Source organism: Psammomys obesus, unplaced genomic scaffold (genome assembly GCF_907164565.1).
Source record: "Psammomys obesus unplaced genomic scaffold, mPsaObe1.curated_primary_1811, whole genome shotgun sequence".
Classification (NCBI taxonomy): domain Eukaryota; kingdom Metazoa; phylum Chordata; class Mammalia; order Rodentia; family Muridae; genus Psammomys; species Psammomys obesus.
Genome location: NW_026585644.1, coordinates 3,956,254 through 3,976,613, shown reverse-complemented (window position 1 = coordinate 3,976,613; position 20,360 = coordinate 3,956,254). Strand labels below are relative to the sequence as shown.

Below are 20,360 nucleotides of genomic sequence, written 5' to 3'. Positions count from 1 at the left end.
TCTAAGATACCTTATCACTGTGATATACAAACCAGAAACTATCTCTGAGGGAAATTTCATGTTGCAGGCTGTGACGGGGAACAGCAAATATTTAAATGTCTGCTCCCCACAGAAATGTAGAGTGAGCCCAAGTGTAATTTCAAATAATAAGGAGCCTTTATTTTAAAGAATAAGAAGTGGTAAACTTGATTTCAGCAGCACATGTTGTTAAACTGAGTGCATCCCCAAGTATTATACCTCAGTAGGTGATCTACAGAGGAATGTTCTGGTCAGTTATTCACACTGTTTTCCAGTCTCAGTCTTTGAAAGCTGCTGAGTGTTGGACATTCCCAGCACATGTCTCTATAGCCAAGCCACATTTCAACTGCTCAGTTGACACATGGAAGCAGTTACTATGTCGGATGGACTGGTCCTAAGTGTCTTAACAGACCCCATGGAAGCCAGGCCCAGGCCATTCCGACTGCGAGGAGGTCTGCGTTCCACCAGACATCTTGGAACAGTTGACTGGTGTGTCTGAAAGGTCCTAAGAGGCAGCCTGTCCCCTCCGCACACCACGTAAGCACTCACTCCTACTCTAGGTTTACATTCCAGGCAAATCACTGTCCTATCGTGTTCCGCTACCTCGTCTTCCTGGCTCATGCCCTGTTCCCTGCAGAAGTGCTGTCACAAAGTGATTGGCTAAACTGGCACTTTTTGTTAGAGAATCCATCGTTAATACTGAAAGATTTTACAAATCTTTTTACAAATCTTTCAGGCTTCTAGCCCCAATAAGAATTAAGTGTAACTGCTAGACTACTAGGAAGAGGTAAGGACTGAGTTCAGAGACTAATTTTGATACTAAACTTAAGATTTGTTTAAATTTATTTTGCAGATAACTTGGCGACTTATAGATCTGGCATAATAATATAATAGATATGTTTCCCTGCTGTTTTTTAAAAAGGAATTCCATTCTTTTAAATGTAGGTATTATGCTTTGCTGCTTACTATAAGAAAGCACATGTAATGGATAGAATCGGTCCTGCAGAGATCCTCATTTTGGAGAAAATAGATGAGAGCTGGTGTGATATGATTTAATCTTCCTTAAAAATATGTCCTACTCGGTCAAGATCGCTCATGCCTCTAATCCTAGCTGCTTGAGGCCTGAGGAAGAAGGATGGCAATTCGGGGCCTGCCTGAGTTTGTAAAAGTGTTTTCTGAATTCAGCTAGAGTTTACTGAGCCTTGACTGGAGTTGTTGAGATTCTGCCTCATACAGGGGTCATCACTTCTCTCAGATGTGAATCCTGGTCACTTGGAAAGGTGTTGTACTTTCAGTCATAAGATGTCGGTGAGAGACAAAGGGTTTCCTTCCAGCCAAGGGTCAGACCAGCCACCGGTGGTTCCCAGAACAGGCGTTCGTGTTCCAGGACTAGCCTGACCAATGCACAGTGGCATTGTGAATATCTTCCTTGAAATCTCCTGTGATGACCACAGCTAAATTCACATACTTTCATCACTTCAGTTAAACATTTAAACACGTTAGTTTCATCTACCAAGTGCAATGGCTGGTGCCTTCCTATAAATGCAAGAGAAGATCTAGCTAGTCACTCCAGTGCTCTGTGAAGAACCAAACTCGTGGGCGCATTTAGTAAAGTGCCCTGTTGTTGCTCATACTGCAGGGACCGCTGCAGCGGAATACCCCTTGTCTAGAGCTGGGAAGGCCGGAAGTGTTTGAGATGTCAGAGGTGTGTGAGAATTGAAAATTTTTCCCATGGGGCTGGGAGCACTTAGGATGAGGCAGAGGCAAGCCAGTTTCTGCACCTGCAGCCAGCCTGGTCTACAAAGTACGTTACAGGCCAGGCAAGGCTACATAGTGAGACCCTGTCTAAAATAAAGAAAGGCCGAGGAGACAGAGGAAGAAAGGAAGAAACAAATTTTCCATGAAATTTATTGGTTGAACATCCCTACAATAAAAATCTGGAATACTCTGGTGTCTTTGACTCTGAGTGTTGTGTTGGTACTCAAAAGGTTTTGGGTTTTTTAATTAGGGATGTTCACCATCGTCAGTTATCTTAGTGTGTGGGGAATCCTAAGTCATTTGTATATTTTCTTTTCTTAACTGAGGGTATTGTTCTCTGATTCCCTAAACTACAAATGCTCAAAGAAAGAGCTGGGCCAGCCCTGCTGTGACCCCATACAGTGGTTCTATGATGAAGCCCACATCTACTTTGTGTCAGAGTCCAGAACAGTACAAGACACAAGGACCCAGGGGCATACCCTGTGACAGAGACCTTGCTCATTTCTGTCATCAGTTATCCTAGTGACTGCATGAATGGTGTGTTTTCATTTTGTTCCCACTAATATGACTATCTTGCCTACAGTAGTTTAAGAAACCCTTAGGTGTATGCAGGCTTCCTGGCCAGTAGGCCTGCTAAAGAGAAGCGAGTCCTGCACAGTAAATTTACAGGGCAGTGAGTCTGAGATGTGAGGACTTAATGTCACAAAACCAGCTCCTTTCACTAGCACAGGGAGTCCATTTCGTACTGTACGGTTTGTCTTCTAATTACCCAAGATGCTTTCCTAACGCGGGTTGGGCTTGCTAGTCTTCTCCAGAATCTTCAAGTACATTGATTTTAATTAGCTCTCATTTCAACTTTCTCCTTCTGCATATTTTGGCAAAATGTGGCACCTTGTGGTACTGGAACATAGCAAGCTGTGAAATTCCTGGAGAGAGGCGTGTTGTAGAATGCCACCAGAAAAGAATGCTCTTCTCATCGTGTGTTCTTTGCAAAGGAATCTTGCTTAATCTAGAGGATTTGAAAAAAAAAAAAAAGGGAGGAGGATAGTACAGGAATGGGAACAGAATATTAAAGCGTGTGTCTAAGGGCTTTTCTTTTTAAAACAATGGCTTTTGTTCTTTGAAAGTGTAAAACATTCATATAGTGTATATTGATCACATCCACCCATGACTGCTTTCCTCATTATCCCTCTAGTGACTCCATCCCACTCCCTCCCAACTTCATGCTCTGTTTTTACTTTTATTTTTTAATTAAGAAACCCGGGAATCCAGTCCAAGCTGCCCGGATGCACGTGGGATCACCCATCCTGCCAGGAGCCCCAAAGGAAAGTGACCCTTCCTCTCTCAGCTCCCTCAGCTGCTGCTGCGAGCTCCTTCAGCACAAGAGGGGGTCCCGTCTATGAAGAATGTTGACCAGTGTGGTCTGCTGGGCATGTGTGTACTCTAGTCCAGGCGTTTTTTTATAGTCATAGAAACAGCATTAAAGCAAAGGCATCATAGGGACCAATAACATGGCTCAGGGGAGCTGAGTGCGGTGGCACACACCTTTAACCCCAGCACTCAGGAAGCAGAGGCAGTGAGTTTGAGGCCAGCCTGGTCTACAAAGTGAGGCCAGGACAGCCAGGGCTGCACAGAGAAACCCCGTCTCAAAACCAACCAACCAACCAACCAACCAACCAACCAACCAACCAACCAACCAACCAACCAACTAAACAAGATGGCTCAGGGAGTAAAGTGCTTACAATAAAGGCTAATGGCCTAAACTCCATCCTGAGAATCCACATAAAGGTAGGACAGAACTCATCCAAAAGATTGTTCTCTGAACTCCATACATGAAGCATGGTTTGTACCCTCCCAAATAATAATAATAATTAATAATAATAATACATTGAAGTTTCAAAGCACCCTGTCTAATATCTGTCTTCTCTTCACCTCTGCCTTTACTTCTCTACTGTATTAATAACACAGGCAGTGGAGTCCCGGGGGTTGATATTGTACTGTCTGGACTTAGTTCCCAGAGAAGCAGGGGCAGAAGCAGAGCTAGAGCCTTCATTTCCTTATTCTGATTGTCCTATGGCCCTATCGGCATTAGGCATATCTGAATTCAAGCATTTCTTTCGTAGGAAAGGATGGAAGAATGTAGGTATCATGACTTCAGTTGGCTTTGAAAATTTACGCGAGGCTCAAGCGTCTTTATTCCATGCTGTGTTGTTGAGGTGTGCCGCTCTGCCTGTTCTTACCAGGGCCCTCTTACTATTAACCGCTATCACTCTTCCCCATGCCCCAGTCACTCCCATCTACCTCTTTCATCTTTTATCCACAACGCTAACCACTCATGAGCTATCTGGCTCATGAGGACTAGGACGGTGACTCTGGGAGTTGGTGCTTGCTGCAGAAGCGTAAGGAACAGAGTTCAGCTCCCCAGTGCTGCATATGAGGCAGGCTTGTTGACACATCTCTGTGATCCTGGCATGGGGATGTGGAGACAGGACGACTCGCTGGGCAGTCACGGTAACTAAAACACATCCTCAAAAAAATAAGGCAGAGGGTGATAGAGGGAGCCACCCAACACCCGTCTGCCTTCCATGCACACACACAGAAACACACATGAACTCACCACATACAGCAGGCACACAAAGACCTGGCTCCCTACATCTGGAACTTCTGCCCCATTCATGGTGGCATTTACTTGGTCTAGAATATCGTGTCTGTACATAGGAACTACTTGTGAAGCGTGTGAACAGCAGAAAGAGAAGAGTGTGACAGTGGCGGTGCATTGGCCTTTCATCCCTTGAGCCTCCATCATGGACACGCAACAATCCTTTCAAACCTCCCTCATCCCCCTTGCCTTGCTGAAGTTGGAGTGGCTGTGGCCTTCCAGCAGAGGACAGCAAAAGCACAGAGTCATTTTGTTCAGGATAGTAAAGCCCTTTGTGGATCGGAAAGGCTGATCACTACTATGAGAAATTCTCAAGGTAGAAAACCCCTGTGGCTAGACTTCCTGTCAACCAGCGTGTGGATTGTAGTTGCTGAGGTGTGTTACCCACTCCATGGCGCAAGAAAATGGCTAGCTAACATCTTTAAAGTGGCTTGGCTTGAATGCTGTTACCTTATTTGCCAAGTCTGTAGTCTGTTAAGTGGGGAAATTGTTGTCAGGAAATGGCCTTCCACGCAGTTCACTGAGCAAACATGTGCCATCCCCACTGGCAGCCCAGCTCTCGCCAAGTCCCTTATTAACTCAAAAAGTTGGTTGGTGTGTTGTGGACTCTGGGATGGAATTTCTAAAATGAACATCATTAAAGGGGTATTTGTGTGCAGAGTTACATATTTGGCCCTCTGTGTCCACAGCAAATAGTTCCTCAGATTCAGTCAATTTAGCATTGAAAACATTCAATGTAGACAACCTTTTTCTTTGCTACTTAATATTTTCTAAACAATGCAGCATAGCAACTACTTCCGTGGCATTGGATGAAGACATGTTTCAAATATGTTAGGAGATGTATGTCAGTTCTGCAAAAGTCATTATACTAGTTTGTATGAGAAACTTGAACATTTGGGGATTTTGGTACCTGTTGAGTGTTCCTAGAACCAACCTTAGAGCTTACTAAGGGACATCTTTGATGTGATGAGATCAGTTATAAAAGAACTAGCAAACTGGTGAAATTTTTGAGCCACTGCCTAGAAACTGAAAAGTGTGGGAGCAGTTAAAACAAAACACTTTTAAAGAAGCCGATTTGGGGCAGGGGGAGGATGACAGAATCCCACTATATCGCCTTGGCTGGTCCAGAGCTGGCTTTGTAGACCAGGCTGGTCTTGAACTCACAGAAATCCACATGCTTCAGCATCCCAGAAGCTTGAATTAGAGGTGTGCCACCACACCTGGCTACATATAATCTTAAATGTGTTGAAATACATTGTTTTTCTCCAGTACTTGTAAATTTCTTATTTTCTGACATTGGATTTCATGAGCTGTGTGAGAATTCCAAAATTCATGAGACCTCTCTGTCAACTGTTCCACTAATGTATGTTTTATGTACTTTTTTAAAGGGCATTTAAGGTTTAACGCTTCTTTGACCTTACACAGTTCATCAGTTTTATACCTGTCTATGTCCTAGTCATCCAGGGGTTACCATAAGCAATTGTCTTTGTGGGGAAAGTGACTGGACATGTTGGCTAACCCTGGTATTGGAGAACAAGGGCAGCTTTTGGTAACAGCTTTAACCAGGAAGTTGTACAAAACTCCCAGCTACGTGTGTGCAGCTGTTTTTCCTTCTGGTGATTCGTTTCTTTATGGGAAGTTTGTTTGTTTGTTTAATTAAAAGACAATGCTACAAGGACTAGAGAGATGGCTCAGCAGTTAAGAGCACTGAATGCTCTTCTGGAGGTTCAGTTCCCAGCAACCACATGGCAGCTCACAACTGTCTGTGACTCCAATATCTGACACCCTCACACACACGTACATTCAGGCAAAACACCAATCCAGATACAGGAAAAATAAATTATAAAAGGACAATATTACTTTGATTCCTCAAATGTTTGAAAGTTCTGTTACCTAAGCTGAGATGCCAGCCTTACTACCCGCCACCATCTCCAGTCATGGCTACTTGCTACTGACTTGTCCTTTTCTTCTAAGTTTGCTAATTGCCTTCAGTTTTTGTCTCCTGGAGCAATAAGAAAGGGATACTACTAAAAGACACCCAAGTTGTGTAAATCACTAAGGTAAAAATACAGATTATTTTTGTGTATCTTGAGAAAGTTTGAATCTAGGCTCTTTTTCCTTTGTTTTACAGTTTGATGGTATGAAATAATAAGTCAAGTTTATTTGTGTGGCTGAGTTATTCTACATCTGTTCACAAAGCAATAATCTGGATTCTCCCAGCACTGAGATCATTTTGTCCATGAATTCTGGAAAAGATTTATGTTGTAATTGTACTCTTTTCAGGTCCTGCCATTTCATTCCATTTCGGTAATTCTTCTCTCTAAAGAGCTGCATGACTCTAAAACAGTAATACAGGCTTTTGGAGCTGTGGCTGCTAGGCTGTCGTTTGGTATCACACCTCATAAATGAAATAAAGGAAATATTGGGAGCTGGAGAGACAGCTCCCTGCTACCCAGCCGCCGCATTTGTCTCCTAAGTGAACATTTGCTGTGCTGCAGCGTCAGCTTCACACAGGCCAGCCTGGGCCCTCCTCCGCCATTTACTGGCAGTGAGGGTAGAGACCATTTTTTAAGAGTGTGATTGCCTTGAGTCCGTTATGTGTGTGATGTAACAATAACCACATACTTTTATAAACTCAAGTTTCCCTTGGTAGAGCATTCCGTGTTCTGTCACATGTAACATGGTTTTCCTTTTCCTTTCCAATAGGTGAAATGAGGAATGACTTATACGTCACCGTAGAGAGGGGAGAATTTGAGAAAGGAGGGAAGAGTGTGGCCAGAAATGTGGAAGTTACAATGTTCGTTATAGATAGTAATGGGCAGCCCTTAAAGGTACGTCAGCTCGGATGGCCCTGGAGCGATCGTTAACACCTACTGTGACTTCATCTCTAACTGTGGTCATTGCTTTAATTTCACAGGTGCAGTGTTTTGTTTTGTTTTTTTCTTAAGGTAGTATAGTTTTCTTTTCTTTCTTAAAAGTTCATTATGTCCTTCACAGAAAAGAAAATTAGAAAACCAAAAGGTGTTTACATTTTGCTCACTTTGTATATCAGTAATTTTATTACAGCAGTCATTTTTGAGTACATTCCTTTACTAGCATTTAATTGTTTCTTACTTTTTTGCTCTGGAAATTGGGGAAAAATAATACCAAACAAAAACTACCATGTTTAGTTCCATAATTCTTTTAGCCAAAGTGTTTGGTACTACTTGTTGCTTGGGGAAGCACTAGCAGACCCTCTCTGGGAAGAAGTGTTTTCTGTGAACACAGCTTGGTGGAGAAGAATGCTTGTTCTTCTAAAGCAGCGATTCTCAACCTTCCTATTGCTGCGACCCTTTAATACAGTTCCTCATGTTGTGGTGAACCTCAACCATAAAATTATTTTCATTGCTGCCCCATCACTGTAAATTTGCTGTTGTTAGGAATTGTAATGCGAATATCTGTGTTTTCTGATGGTCTTAAGCCATCCCTGTGAAAGGGTCATGCGACCCACGGGTTGAGAACCACTGTTGTAAAGGTTACAGTGGGCCTTTCACAATCACGTCCTGGATCTTGGAAGAGGCTCCAGCTTCAGTGGCCTGGGGTTTTGGTTTCCCAGAGTTGAATTCTCACATCACATCCTAAGGCACAGTAGGCCTTAGAGAGCAGCCTCAGAATCAAACCCATCTCCTCACTAGGCAGAGCAAATACGGAGACAACACAGCAAAGCCAGGCAATGTCCGCTGGCATGCTGTCAGGAGCAGCTGCTTGGCCTGCTGCAGAAGTGTCCAAAGGAGGTTGACTTTCCCCATGTCCATTTTTCAGGATTTCATCTCCTTTGGCTCTGGGGAGCCACTGGCTAGTGAGTACCGCTCCTTTGTGCTTTATCACAACAACAGTCCCAGGTGGTCGGAGCTGCTGAAACTTCCCATTCCCGTGGATAAATTCAGGGGCTCGCACATCCGCTTTGAGTTCCGGCATTGTTCCAGTAAGTGTGGGGGTGCACGCAGCAGCTTTGTGGGCTTGGGGTGGGTCCTGTGCTTTCTGTGGGCAGATCTACAGAATGGGTGACAAAGGAGGCAAGAAGGAAAGCAGTGGGAGGCCTGGAAGTGAGGGGGCTGACTCCTGGAGAAGCCGTAAGAATAGAAAGGAAAGAAGAACATTAAAAACCACAGGAAGCCCGGGATTCTCTGTTCTTTCACTGTTCTCAGTAAAACTCCAGCTCATCACTTACATCCTAGCAAATCTGAACAGAAGGGGGAGACACAGCATTAGGAAAACTACACTTGTCTGGTGGGCTTGGGCCAGCCTGACCTTTTGGTGTTAGCAGGAAGCTGACTCAGCTCCAACAAGTCCCCTTGGAGTTTTCTGGGCATATGAAACATCTAGGAAAGTGTTGGTGAAGCTCAGTTTGTGTTGATCTGTGTGTGACTGCGTCACCGAGCAGTTCTGGATGGTGCTGAAATGAGCCAAAATAATCCTCTCATTTTACAGATTTAAATGGCTCAAGACACAAATAAGCTTGTCTTTGTGGGCATTATTGGTCGTATCTTCAGTTTTATTTCAGTCTTTTTGCTCTCTTCACTACCTTTTCAAGCTGGTTTTCTGCCTCCTCCAGCTTGAGGCCAGGGGTCTTCTGACACTTGCTATGCCTCCGAAATGTAGGCACTACCAGAGGAGAAATAGTTAAGGCTTTAGAGAACTTTGGGAACAGAGTGTCAGGCATGAGGCACAAGAGAATGACATCATTAGGGCTGTAGTACACACGTCACCTGAGCTTCAGGCAGAGGGACTATGCTGTGCTCAGAGCTGTGGCATTTTTTTCAGAATTGGCCAAGCAGTCCTTATAAACTGGCTGTTAGGGTGTTTAAGAATGTAGGAGAGCTGGGTGGTGGTGGCACACACCTTTGATCCCAGCAATCAAGAGGCAGAGGCAGGCGGATCTTTGTGAGGTTGAGGCCAGCCTACAGAGCTAGTTCCAGGACAGCCGGGGCCACACAGAAGTACCCTGTCTTGAAAAACCACAAAAACAAAACAATAGAGGGAGCTGAGGAGCTGAGTTCTTACTGCTCTAAATTCCCAGTGGAGTCCCAGGTAAAGGACTTGAGAGAGTATGGACTTGGGGTGGTGCTGTTGTGCATTTCTACCTGCAAGACTTTCTAAGACTTCTTGCTTGGACCTGTCATTTGCTTTGAGTTCCAAAATAAGAAAAAGGATGAGGGAAACAAGGGAAAATGTGAAAAGGAGCATTCACAGAGCATTATATTTCACAGCTTGGGAAGCAGGACAAAGGCTGTATTTAAATGTAATCTGTTGGGTTTCCACCCTTTCAGCCTTGTACTTAAATCATGGTTCAGTTTTGTGTTGCTGTTGTTTTCATTCAGAAGAACTTGCCACAGGAAAAAGAAAACAAAGTAATCCCCATAATCCCACAGAATGCAAATGCTGGAGTCATTTTATTACACAGTTTCCAAATATTCCTGTGTGTGTATATATTCACTAAATACTATGATTTATTCATAAAACATGAGTTATTTAGCCATGAAATTGAAGGCCTACTGTGTGCCAACCACTTCACCTGGTGCTAGATCCACATTCCAGAACACAACAAAGTTTTTCCGCCCATTGGGGGAGGGAGGGCAGACAGCTGAACAATGAATGCAGAAGGCTTTAGTCTCCCCTTATCTGCAGGCTTGCTACCCGTGCTTTCAGTTAGTTCTGATCAAATGTTAAATAGAATATTCCAGAATAAACCACTCCAAAGTTTTAAAGTCCATACCATTCTGAGTAGCTTGGAGAACTCTTAAGAAGCCACACTCTGTCCAACATGAGCTGTAAGTCCTGTCTTTGTCCTGTGTCTCTGTGCTGCCTGTTAGTCCTTAAGCTGCCCCAGTTATCCCAGCAGCTGCTTAGATGCCACAGTGCTTGTGTTCAGTTGACTTGACTTTACTTCCTGACGGGTCCCCAAATGCAAGAATAGCGATGCTGGTGTCTCCTATATGTCAAAAAGAAACAAAAAGGACGTTAGCAGTGCTGAACATCTATGTCTCTGTGCTGAACTGTAAAGCTTACTGTGAGTCCATACACATAGGGAAAACTGATGGTTTATGTGGTTTCATACTGTCGATGGGAGTCTTAAAACACGCTCCCTGCACACTGGGGTGAACTGCCGTGTGCCCAGAAGTGAATGGCGAGTGCAGCCAAGAAGATGGAGGGGCCTAGAAAGGGATGGCACTTTGCTTCTGTTTATGTGGAACAGTCAGGGTAAGCCTGATAAGGAGAGACGGCAAGAAGAAACAAACAGAATTGAAGGGCTGAGCCATGGTGTGTCTGCGGACAGAATATTCCAGGCAAGGAGAACATTAAATGCAGAAGGCATGAGGTTGAAACGTGCTTGGCATTTTCAAAGAATACTAGGAGAGTAGAGAGGTAACAAGGAAACCAGGCCTTACATCGGCTTTTGTGTCGTGGTGAGGCCTGTGGATTTTGTGTGAGAAGAGCCGGTTTAGAGGGATGGCCTGGCGGCTGTGTAGACCATAGGCCACAGATGGACTGTTTGGGAATAGGAATAGTGCTTGGGGGCCGGGGGTGTCTTTGCCGTTCTTGAAATAAATAAGAGATTAAGGTACTCTGCAGCAAGGTGATGGCAATTTGATTTTTTTTTTCTATACATCATTCATGGATTAGGTGTGGAAGAAGGAGAAAAGTCAAAAATGACCCCAGTATTTGGTCCTGAGATTGAAAAATTTGTTTAATCAAGTGGGAAGACCACAGGGACCATCTGTTTGTGGATAGGTGGCAGAAATGAAACTTTCTGTCTTAGAAATTTGGCATCCATTACACATCCAAGGTATTGACAGGAAGCAAGTGAGGTCTGGGTTGAAAAGTTACATGTAGATTAGTGCTCTGCTATGAATAGTCAATAAGCAGTACTTGGGGCAGGGCGAGCTGTGGCCTGTAACATTTGATGATTTCTTTGGCATTATCATCCCAGCTTTTGAGCACTGACATGACATTATGGAATGCTGAATTAGGCGAAGATAACTGTTTCCAGCTGCTGTGACCCAGCGCAGTGCAGCTGCAGCGCAACGTCTCTTTTGATATTTTTAAAGCTGAGACACTGAGTGAGATCCCTGAGTAGTTTGATAGCAGACGGAAGTCCAAGATTGGATCTCTAGGGCACATTTACAGCTGGGAAAATGAAGAGCTGTCCAGTCAGAAGGTTGAAGGACAGTCAAGGAGGCCACGGGGCTAAAGGAAAGCGTTCTTCTCGGAGACAAGTGGTCAGATGACATGTTAGCTGCTAGTGACACAGAAGATGAAGACGGAGAACTTACTCTTTTAATTTAACATCCTAGAAATCACTGGCCCTGGCTAGCAGCATGGGCACCTTTGTGGTAACGAATGTGAGTTTAAGACTGAGAAGGAGGAAATGAAAGGAAAGCAATGAGTACAGACAAATCCTTTGAGAACTTCCGCAATAGAGCCATGTCTGTGGGTGGAACAAGTCAGTATTGTCAAGATGGCAGGTCTTCCTAACTGAATCTAGGTCTAGTGTGGTCCTGGTGAAAAAAAGCCTCAGCATTTCAGCATTTTTTTTTAATGAATAAAACAAAATGAACCAGATTCTAAAGTTGATATGAGAAAGCAAAAGATCCAGCATAGCCCGTATAAAATGGAAGGTAGACAAAGTTGGAGGGGCCACATTGCATGACTTTAAGGCTTAGCATGAAATGCGTTGGGGTTGGAGTATAGCTCAGTTGGTAGAGCGCTTGCCTGGCATGCACAAAGCCCCAAGTTCAGTACCTGGTGCTGTATAGAGGTGGCCAAAGCCCCTAATTCCAGCACTCGGAAAGTAGAGATGCTAGGATAAGAAGTTCAAGGTAATACTGGACTACACAGTGAGTTCCAGATACGTTGCAATAATCAACACAATATGCTGTAATGAAGGACTAGACAAAATATCAGTGGGACAGACTGGAGAGCCCAGATATAGATGGATTCAAGAAAGCCGAAAGATCTTTGACAAAGAAGCAAAGTCAAGTCCATGGAGGTATAGAGGCTTTTCAACAAACGGTACTGGCCCATCTGGTCATCCTCAGGTAAAATACAAATCTAGCTACAGACCTAATATTAAAAAACAAAAAGTCAGCTCAAATTGAATTATGGTATAACCGGAAAACATGAAACTTCAAAACTCCTAGAAAGATAGCAAAGAAGAAAATTTAGATGATCGTGGGTTTAGCAGTGACTTTTTATAGACAGAAACAGATCTGTGAAAGGAAAAACTGATAAGCTGGAGGTCATCAAATTAAAATATTTTTCTGAACGCCTTAGGAACTGGGCCTGCAGGTACAGAAACAGGATCTCCTAGCTCTTCCTGGTGGCCCCTTTCACCCATCACTTCTAGCCCATCTCCAGGGCTTTGTGGATCCACCCACCCGCAAAACCTCTCTACCAGAATTCAAAGCAGGCACGCTAGGCTGGGACACAGTCGAGCATTGTTTCAGCCTTTTCCAAAGCTTGTTTCTTCAGTTGCTGGTGGTGTACAAAGAAATCCCCACTGGACAGTGCGCAGAGAACGAGAGACGTTAGAGCCCTGAATGGGATGCCTTTATCGCAGTCCTTCCCATTTCCAGCTCAGAGATCTGTTGGAAAGAGGAGGAAGAAAGATTGTAAGAGCTGGAGGTGCTGGGTGACAGCGTCTTCCTGTGAGCACACAGGGTCTGTGACAGTGTGAAGAAGAAGTACACAAGTTCAAATCAAGCACAATCCCAGGTTGGAGGAAAGCAAGTGTATGCAAAGTCCCACCCCTAGTCTAGAAACCATTTGCAATGGATGCCTTCTGGGAAAGGAGAAAATCGGTTTTCTCCAGTGGAGGATCACTGGGTATATGGACCACACTCTAAGTCAGGCCTCATGCCTGGGAGTCATTGGACTTCCATTCCTTTCTTCTCCTCCTCTTCCTTTTTCTGTTTTGGGGTGTGTGTATCTCTCTGTGTGTATATATGTATGTGTATGATAGTCTCTATTTCTGTTTGAATGTTTTGATTTTTAATTTTAGGATTTTTCCTCCTGTTTTGTGGGGGGTTTGAGAAAAAGAAAGAACATAAAACTGGATGGGTGGGGAGGCAGCGAGCATCAGAGATGAGTTGGGAGAATATGATCAAAATATATGTTTAGAAAAATTTAAGTATAGTTTTCTTGCTGCAAAAGACATGATCAGAATAGTAAAAAGATAAGTCACAGATGAGGAGAAACTCTTTGATAAAGACGTACATGATTAAGGACTGTGATCCAAAATATACAGAGACACAGTGAGACCTAAGCTGAGGTGTTCGGTGTATTTCTACCTTCTCTCTGGACTTGAAGTTAATCAACTAGAGAGGAAGTCTTCTGAAGCACACATCCAGTGAGTTCACACATCCAGGGCCTGTTAGGGGCCCACACCCCCTCTGTCAAGTGCTGGGAACAGTTGTTAGGGAAGAGTACTCAGCTCAGGCCCTTGAATGACTTTTGAGATTCCCTGGACCTCTTGCTTCTCAGCTTGGGTCTCACTCTGCCACGGAGCTGAGCTGAGCTGAGCTGAGCTGAGCTGAGCTTGGGATGATTCACTGCTATGCTTATACTGGGAGAGCACCCTGAAGTTATCATAGGCCCCTGCTTACTTTCACCTAGCCACACATCAGGGGAGAATACAGCTGAACTAAAAGCTTTTCAACACCTGCCCTGTTTGGGGAGAAAAGCAGCCTTCCAGAAGGGACTGGGGAGGCTTGAGAGAGCTATAACAAGCTATAGCAATCTATAGCAAGCTGCTTAGCATCCTTGATCTCTGTTTGCTCTCCTATAAATAGCGGCTAGAATCCTCGGCATCAAGGCTGTACTGAATTAGGTGTCTTGTATCTGAAAAGTCCTCACCTCATCTCCGGCTTGCAGAGCAATACAGTCAGCTCACATGGGAGAAGGCAGCTTACAATTTGTAGTTTCTTCCCAGGAACCTTGACAGAAGCTAAGAAAACAGCTTTATGAGGTCACTGTCCTCACACATGGACGAGGGCAGAGCTTGAAAGTTCTTTAGAGGCCCACTGACAAAGCGTTGCTCCTCACATCCTTTCTTTCCTTCGTTAAACAGTATTTGTTGAGATCCTACTATGTCCCAGATTCTGTCTGAGAAAAATAAACAGGTGAGAATTCTGCCCCTGGTGGAGCTTAGTGCTGAGGTGCTGGGGAAGATGTGGGGAGAGAATGACAGTCAAGACAACTTTTAGAATGTCATGTCAGGTACTGAGTCCTGTGAAAACGGCTGGGCAGGGAGGGTGACATGAGTGTAGGGTACAGGTAGGTATCCACCGCAAAAGTGCTCTCCAGTGTGTGAGGGCCTGGCACGCGCAGGCACGGACAGCAGTGGTCGCTGTTCACGCTTCCTGTGTGAGATGTCAGTTGGATAAACATATTCTGCAGTAAGCAGTCTGTTACTCTCCTTTACAGCAAAGGAGAAAGGAGAGAAGAAGCTGTTCGGGTTCTCTTTTGTACCCCTGATGCAAGAAGACGGGAGGACCCTTCCGGACGGCACACACGAGCTCATTGTGCATAAGGTACCAGCGACCCTGGTGACAACAGGCGGGGGCAGGGCACGTACTTACTGCACACCTTCCAGCTTTAGGAGAGTGAAGACAGAGACTGAAAAAGAGCTCCCTCAACCATGGCTGTAGACCAGGCTTGGTGCTGTGTTCCAGCACGCAGAAGATAGTGGTAGGCAGGTTTCTGAGTTCAAGGTCAGCCTGGTCTACGTAGTGAAAACCTGTATATACATATATGTGTGTATTTATATATATATGTTGTAAACAAGGACACTGTCTTTCTTTATTACTTCTATGTTCTCTGTCTTCCATGTCACATTAAATAGACACACACACATATCTATACATACATATGTATGTGTGTATGTGTTGTGTGTCAAATCTATTCCTTACATGTTAGGCACATGTAAAGCCAGTGCTGAACCGCTGAGCTCCCCAACCTTGAAACATATTTTTAAATGACTTACTATTCATCTTAATTTAAGAATAAAATTATTTGCATGAATTGAGGATATATAAAGTTTTATAAAATTTACATATCAGTAGTACTTACAAAACTATTTTGAAGGTTTATTTCATCCTCAGAGGAAAGTTTACATTAGTTTTTACATTTTGAGCTATGCTCTGTTATTACAACTTTTGCTTTTATTTTAAGTTGCGATTCTCAAAAAAATCATTGGAATGAAGTATGCTGTATAGGCATTAACATGAAAATTCAGAAAGTAGGAACTTCACAGAACTTATCTGAGAATACTCTCAAAATGAAACACAGAATAAAATGTACTGTTTAAATATGTGTGCAGTTTTCTTAAAAATACTCCTGTGGTGAAGGCCCACCATCCCCCGGCCCCAGACTTCTTTCTGCTTGCTAGAGAATACAGAAGCCATCTGACAGGAGCTTCGCTAGCTTCCTGTGCCCTCTCCCCACCACCTGAACCGTGGTCTGCATTCCTCCCTTCCCTTCTGCCTCCTGTCTCAGCATACAGGGAGATGCCTTCTCTGCAAAGCCAGTTCTGCCCTCAGCACCCAGGACCTGTGTCCTCTCTCCCTCCTGCATCTGAGACTGTTTCCTGTTCTAGTACATTCACCTAGGATGTAAACACACCACAGCATTTTTCTCCTTTCTTTAAAAGGCACAATTTTCCTCTTCCCTTCCATTTCACCTAAAAATGGTCTTCACTCACTGCCTCCCCAGTCTCATCAGTGGCTCAAGATATCACCATTCACACGAACTCCCAGGGGCTACAGACCCTCGGGCAAAGAATTCTCTTTTCACTGTACCGGTGAGCTGCACATTTGGAAAGGGTCTTTCTGAGTTACCTTAGGTTGGCCTCAAAAAGTAGTCTTCTTGCCAGTGCCTCTCCAGTTGCAGATAGCACAGTCATGTTCAGCTCTGCCCAGCAACTGAGGGCTTCTGACGTAAGATACCTGGGCGTTTTCGTGTTGAAAGATCCCACGGTCCAGGAATACTACGGTGCATGTACTTGTCTCTTTGAGTAGTTGTTTTAGCATCACAGAGAGCTGTAATACACACATACACTGTCCACCGAGGCTTCTCATATTAACAGGAAGTCCATCTAGCAATAAAATACTGTTAACAGAGAGGTTTTGTCTTGTTTGAGCTTCACAGGAAACTTGCCACTAATGTCATTTGGCTGTTCCTTGCTCTGCTCCAGACCCCACGTGGCATTGAGTTGCCCGCCTCTTGCTCTGCTCTGAATTTGTATCTTCCCTCCCTTGCCTGCTTGGTAACCCTCTTATGACTGAGCTTACATATCCCTTCCCAATAACTACCTTCCCTGTCCCTGCAGAGCTAGTATCCAGTGGTCTTCATCACAGCTTTGACAGCAGTCTTGACATGGGCACAGGGTCTGGTGTGTGAGGCCTTCAACATGGAGCCTGGTTGTGTTTTTAATGCTGAATTGAAGTATGGGAAAATTAAATAGGTGTATGTTAGTGGTATTAGCAGGGACTGTTCCTGTTGAAAAAGTCCCCACAAGTACATATTTTGTCACTAAACTTATTTAGGTATGTTTTTTCATTAGCTTTTATTTATAGAATTTACAATCTGAAGAATTTATAGAATTTCAAGTTGACTCTCTCACGTTCCATAGTTTCAATTCAATTTTCTACATTCCTAAAATGTAAACCCTTAATCTGATTAATAAACTGGGAATTCATTGGCATAATTTTCTCTGAGTAATTATACCACAAATTTTGAATATGTACAGATACTGCCATATGGGAAGACTATCAGGACAGACTACTGTGGTTCTCAGTCACATATCTTAGGCTGTGGTCAGCAGAAAGCCCAGCACATAGTGCCCTGTTTACAACAGCAACTGATTTTCAACGACTGTAAACAAGAAATACAGCCTCAAGAATAGAGGCCACCTGTGCTTTTTCAGATACTTCTGTGAGAGTGCCAAGGAACGCATCCCTCTCACGTCCTGACTTCAGACTCAAATGTGGTCAAAAACTAATTCTTTTCTCTAACTTATACTAAACTAACATGTGTTAAGATGACTTGTGTGGATTCCAGGCTGTTAAAGCAAACTGTCCTTTACTTTGCCAGCAACATGCTCTTATTCCCCCAGTCCCAAATCAGGAAGCTTTGCTTCTCTGGAAGAGCAGCTGAGTGAATTCTCCGCTAACAGATATACCCTCAGCTGTCCGTCAGAACATGGTAACAGATCAGCTCTGTCTGTGTGTCCTACAGCAGCACACATGTTCTCTAATGAGGATAGCGTTTCTTATTCTTGCATCCATGCTGTCTTCTTCCATTCCTACCTGGGGTTACATGATGAAGACATTACTTCAGCCAGAGCCCAGAGTAGGTGATGTCTGGGTATTTCCCAGAATGCAAACATCCACACAGTTCTACGTTGTATAGTTGAGGGAACAGCTACTTTACCGTAATTACAAGCTAACCTCCTGACTCCTCTGTGCTACTCATATTTGCAGCCACAGGAACACCCAGCTCTGACCCTGGTGTATTTAGTTCAGAAGTCAGCAGTGCTGAGCCCACGTTACAGTCTCACCTGCTCTGGTTAGACAGCTCTCTCGCAGTAGCGGCTCTTCTGCTACCTGGTGGAGCAACTTCTGAGCATTGCGTGCATTCCAGAAGGGAGCTGTTGCTCCTGCTCTCTAAACAGTGAGCTCTGGACTCTATCTCCTAGTAGCAGAGTGTATAGGGCTAAAAATCAGTAAAAGATATGTGATAAGAATTTCTTTGTATTTCATTAAATTTCTACCAAGAGTTGAATGCTTTTATTGTTTGATAGGCAAAATCTGCTGTCTCTGTCTGTCTGTCTCTCTCTCTCTATTCTTGAAAGAATATTTTAAAATATCTCTTGTGCTCACTGTGTTGTTCCTACTGATGGTTATGTTTTATACTTGAGCATGGTACAGTTAGACAATTTAGCTACAGGGAGCGATTGAGGCATCATGTCTCATACTTTGAATGCTAAGGTTTTAGTGCCCTGGGATGGTAGGCAGATAAAGCCAAGCAGGATTGGTGGAAGTAAGCTGGCTGTTATGGCTGGCCCACAAGTAGAGTCTCCTTGGCACCCTGCAGAGCCAGGGCACAGCCATCTGTCCTCAAGAGTGGCCAGTGCCATAAGAATAGGGGAGCTAAGCAGCAGTCCCCAGGTGCTGACAGAATAACCTGAGCGCTAACTAGGGAAGGGGGCTGTGTTAAGAGGGGTTCTATATTTCCTGGGAAGAGGCCTGGGAACAGCTGGAGTGAACGTCAGCGCTGGGTTTGGTGTTTGTCACGTAGAAGATTATATATCTGCACAAAGGACACAGCAGGCTGGAGCTGGGAGGCCAGATCATGTGCCTAACTCCGGAGCCCAGGTGTGCTTGAAGAGTGGGATGAGTGGGGAGGCAGATATGCAAGAGCCCAGAACATTCTCTTACCTAAACAGTTTTCTAAAGAAAATATTTGAAGTAGTTTATAATGTTTCCTTTAAACTCTGCATATTTTCTCGAGTCTTTATTCTCTGTAAAGTATCTTGAGGAAACAAAAGAATCCATTTGGAATTGCACGGGCAGAAGAGAATGGTGAACTGTTTATTGACACCAGTGCTTGTGTTTCAGAACAGCGTTGCTGGCAAGAACATCCTGTAACATCTCCCTGTTTCTCAACTCACTGGAGAGGTCTTTCTTAAGGACTTATTTTTTAAAAAATGTTTGTGCATCACACAAAATGGTGTCAAGTACCAGAGGGATTCTGTGGTTACCAAGACACTAACAAAATTAGACATATTTGAACAGATATAGAGTGTACTTCATATGGGTATCAATTAAACACATTTTAAGTATTTACGCATACTGGTACCTGCGGAAGCAAGAAGAGCACGTCTGATCCCCTGGAGCTGGAGGTGGAGTGGTTGTGAAACACCTGATACAGTGCTGGGAACACAGCTTGGCTTCTCTCAAAGAGTGGAAAGTGCTCATAAGTACTGAGCATCTTTCCGGCCCCCAGTGTTTTAGATTTATTTATGTGTGTGTGATGTGGAGACACACATCAGCCATGGTACACTCATTGGGGGATACACACAAGAAGACATCCTTGCCCTGTACCTTGTTGGAGGCTGGTTCTCTCCTGTTATTGTCATTGCACTGCATACTCCAGGCCAGCAGGGCTGTGAGCTTCTAGAGAATTCTTCTGTTTCTTTTGCCGTCTCACTATAGGAGTGCTGCGATTATAAACACACACCATATTTTCAGCTTTGACATGGGCTGTGGGGGATCCAATTTCACATCTTCAGGCTTGTGGAGCAAGTGCTTTTACATGCTGAGCTGTCTTCCAAGGAGAGTTTGAATTTTATACCCCAAATAAGCTAAGTTGTGCCAGTTCTATATGTTTTACAATAGTTCCACAATATTTAAAATCACCATTGTCACTACAAAAGTAATATGCAAATCAGATAAGACAAAAAAAAACCATCATAATGTTCTGTCACTGTCTGGCAGCCTCTTAGCATGTATCTGTTTAGATGTTTTGCTGTAATAGTAATAGGTGATATTTATTTTAAGTCTGCTTTTGTGGTTAAAGATTTTTTTCAATCACAAATTATTTTTTATTATTTTCATTTTGAGAAATGCACATTGATTTTTTTTTTCTAGTTCCATCTATTTTCCTGCAAATTTCATGATGTTACTTTCTAACAGCTGAATAATACTCCACTGTGTACATTTTCATTATCCAATTTTCTGTTGAGGGACATCTAGCTTGTTTCCAGTTTCTGACTATTATGAGCAGAGGAGCAATGAAAATGGTTGAGCAAGTGTCCCTCTGGTAGGATGAAGCATCCTTTGGATATATGCCCAAGAGTGGTGTAGGTGGATCTTGAGGTAGATAG

At 43.7% G+C, this 20,360-nt stretch overlaps 1 protein-coding gene across 6 annotated transcripts in view; it reads left to right on the top strand.

Moving 5' to 3' along the window:
- Dock4 (dedicator of cytokinesis 4) overlaps window positions 1-20,360 on the top strand; it is a 381,158-nt gene that overhangs the window by 236,695 nt on the left and 124,103 nt on the right. For all 6 annotated transcript variants that reach the window (XM_055624110.1, XM_055624087.1, XM_055624080.1 and 3 more), the window contains 3 exons: window positions 7,142-7,266; window positions 8,237-8,399; window positions 14,900-15,006. In XM_055624110.1, coding sequence (XP_055480085.1) covers window positions 7,142-7,266; window positions 8,237-8,399; window positions 14,900-15,006 — 395 coding nt within the window. The remainder of the gene's footprint in view (window positions 1-7,141; window positions 7,267-8,236; window positions 8,400-14,899; window positions 15,007-20,360) is intronic.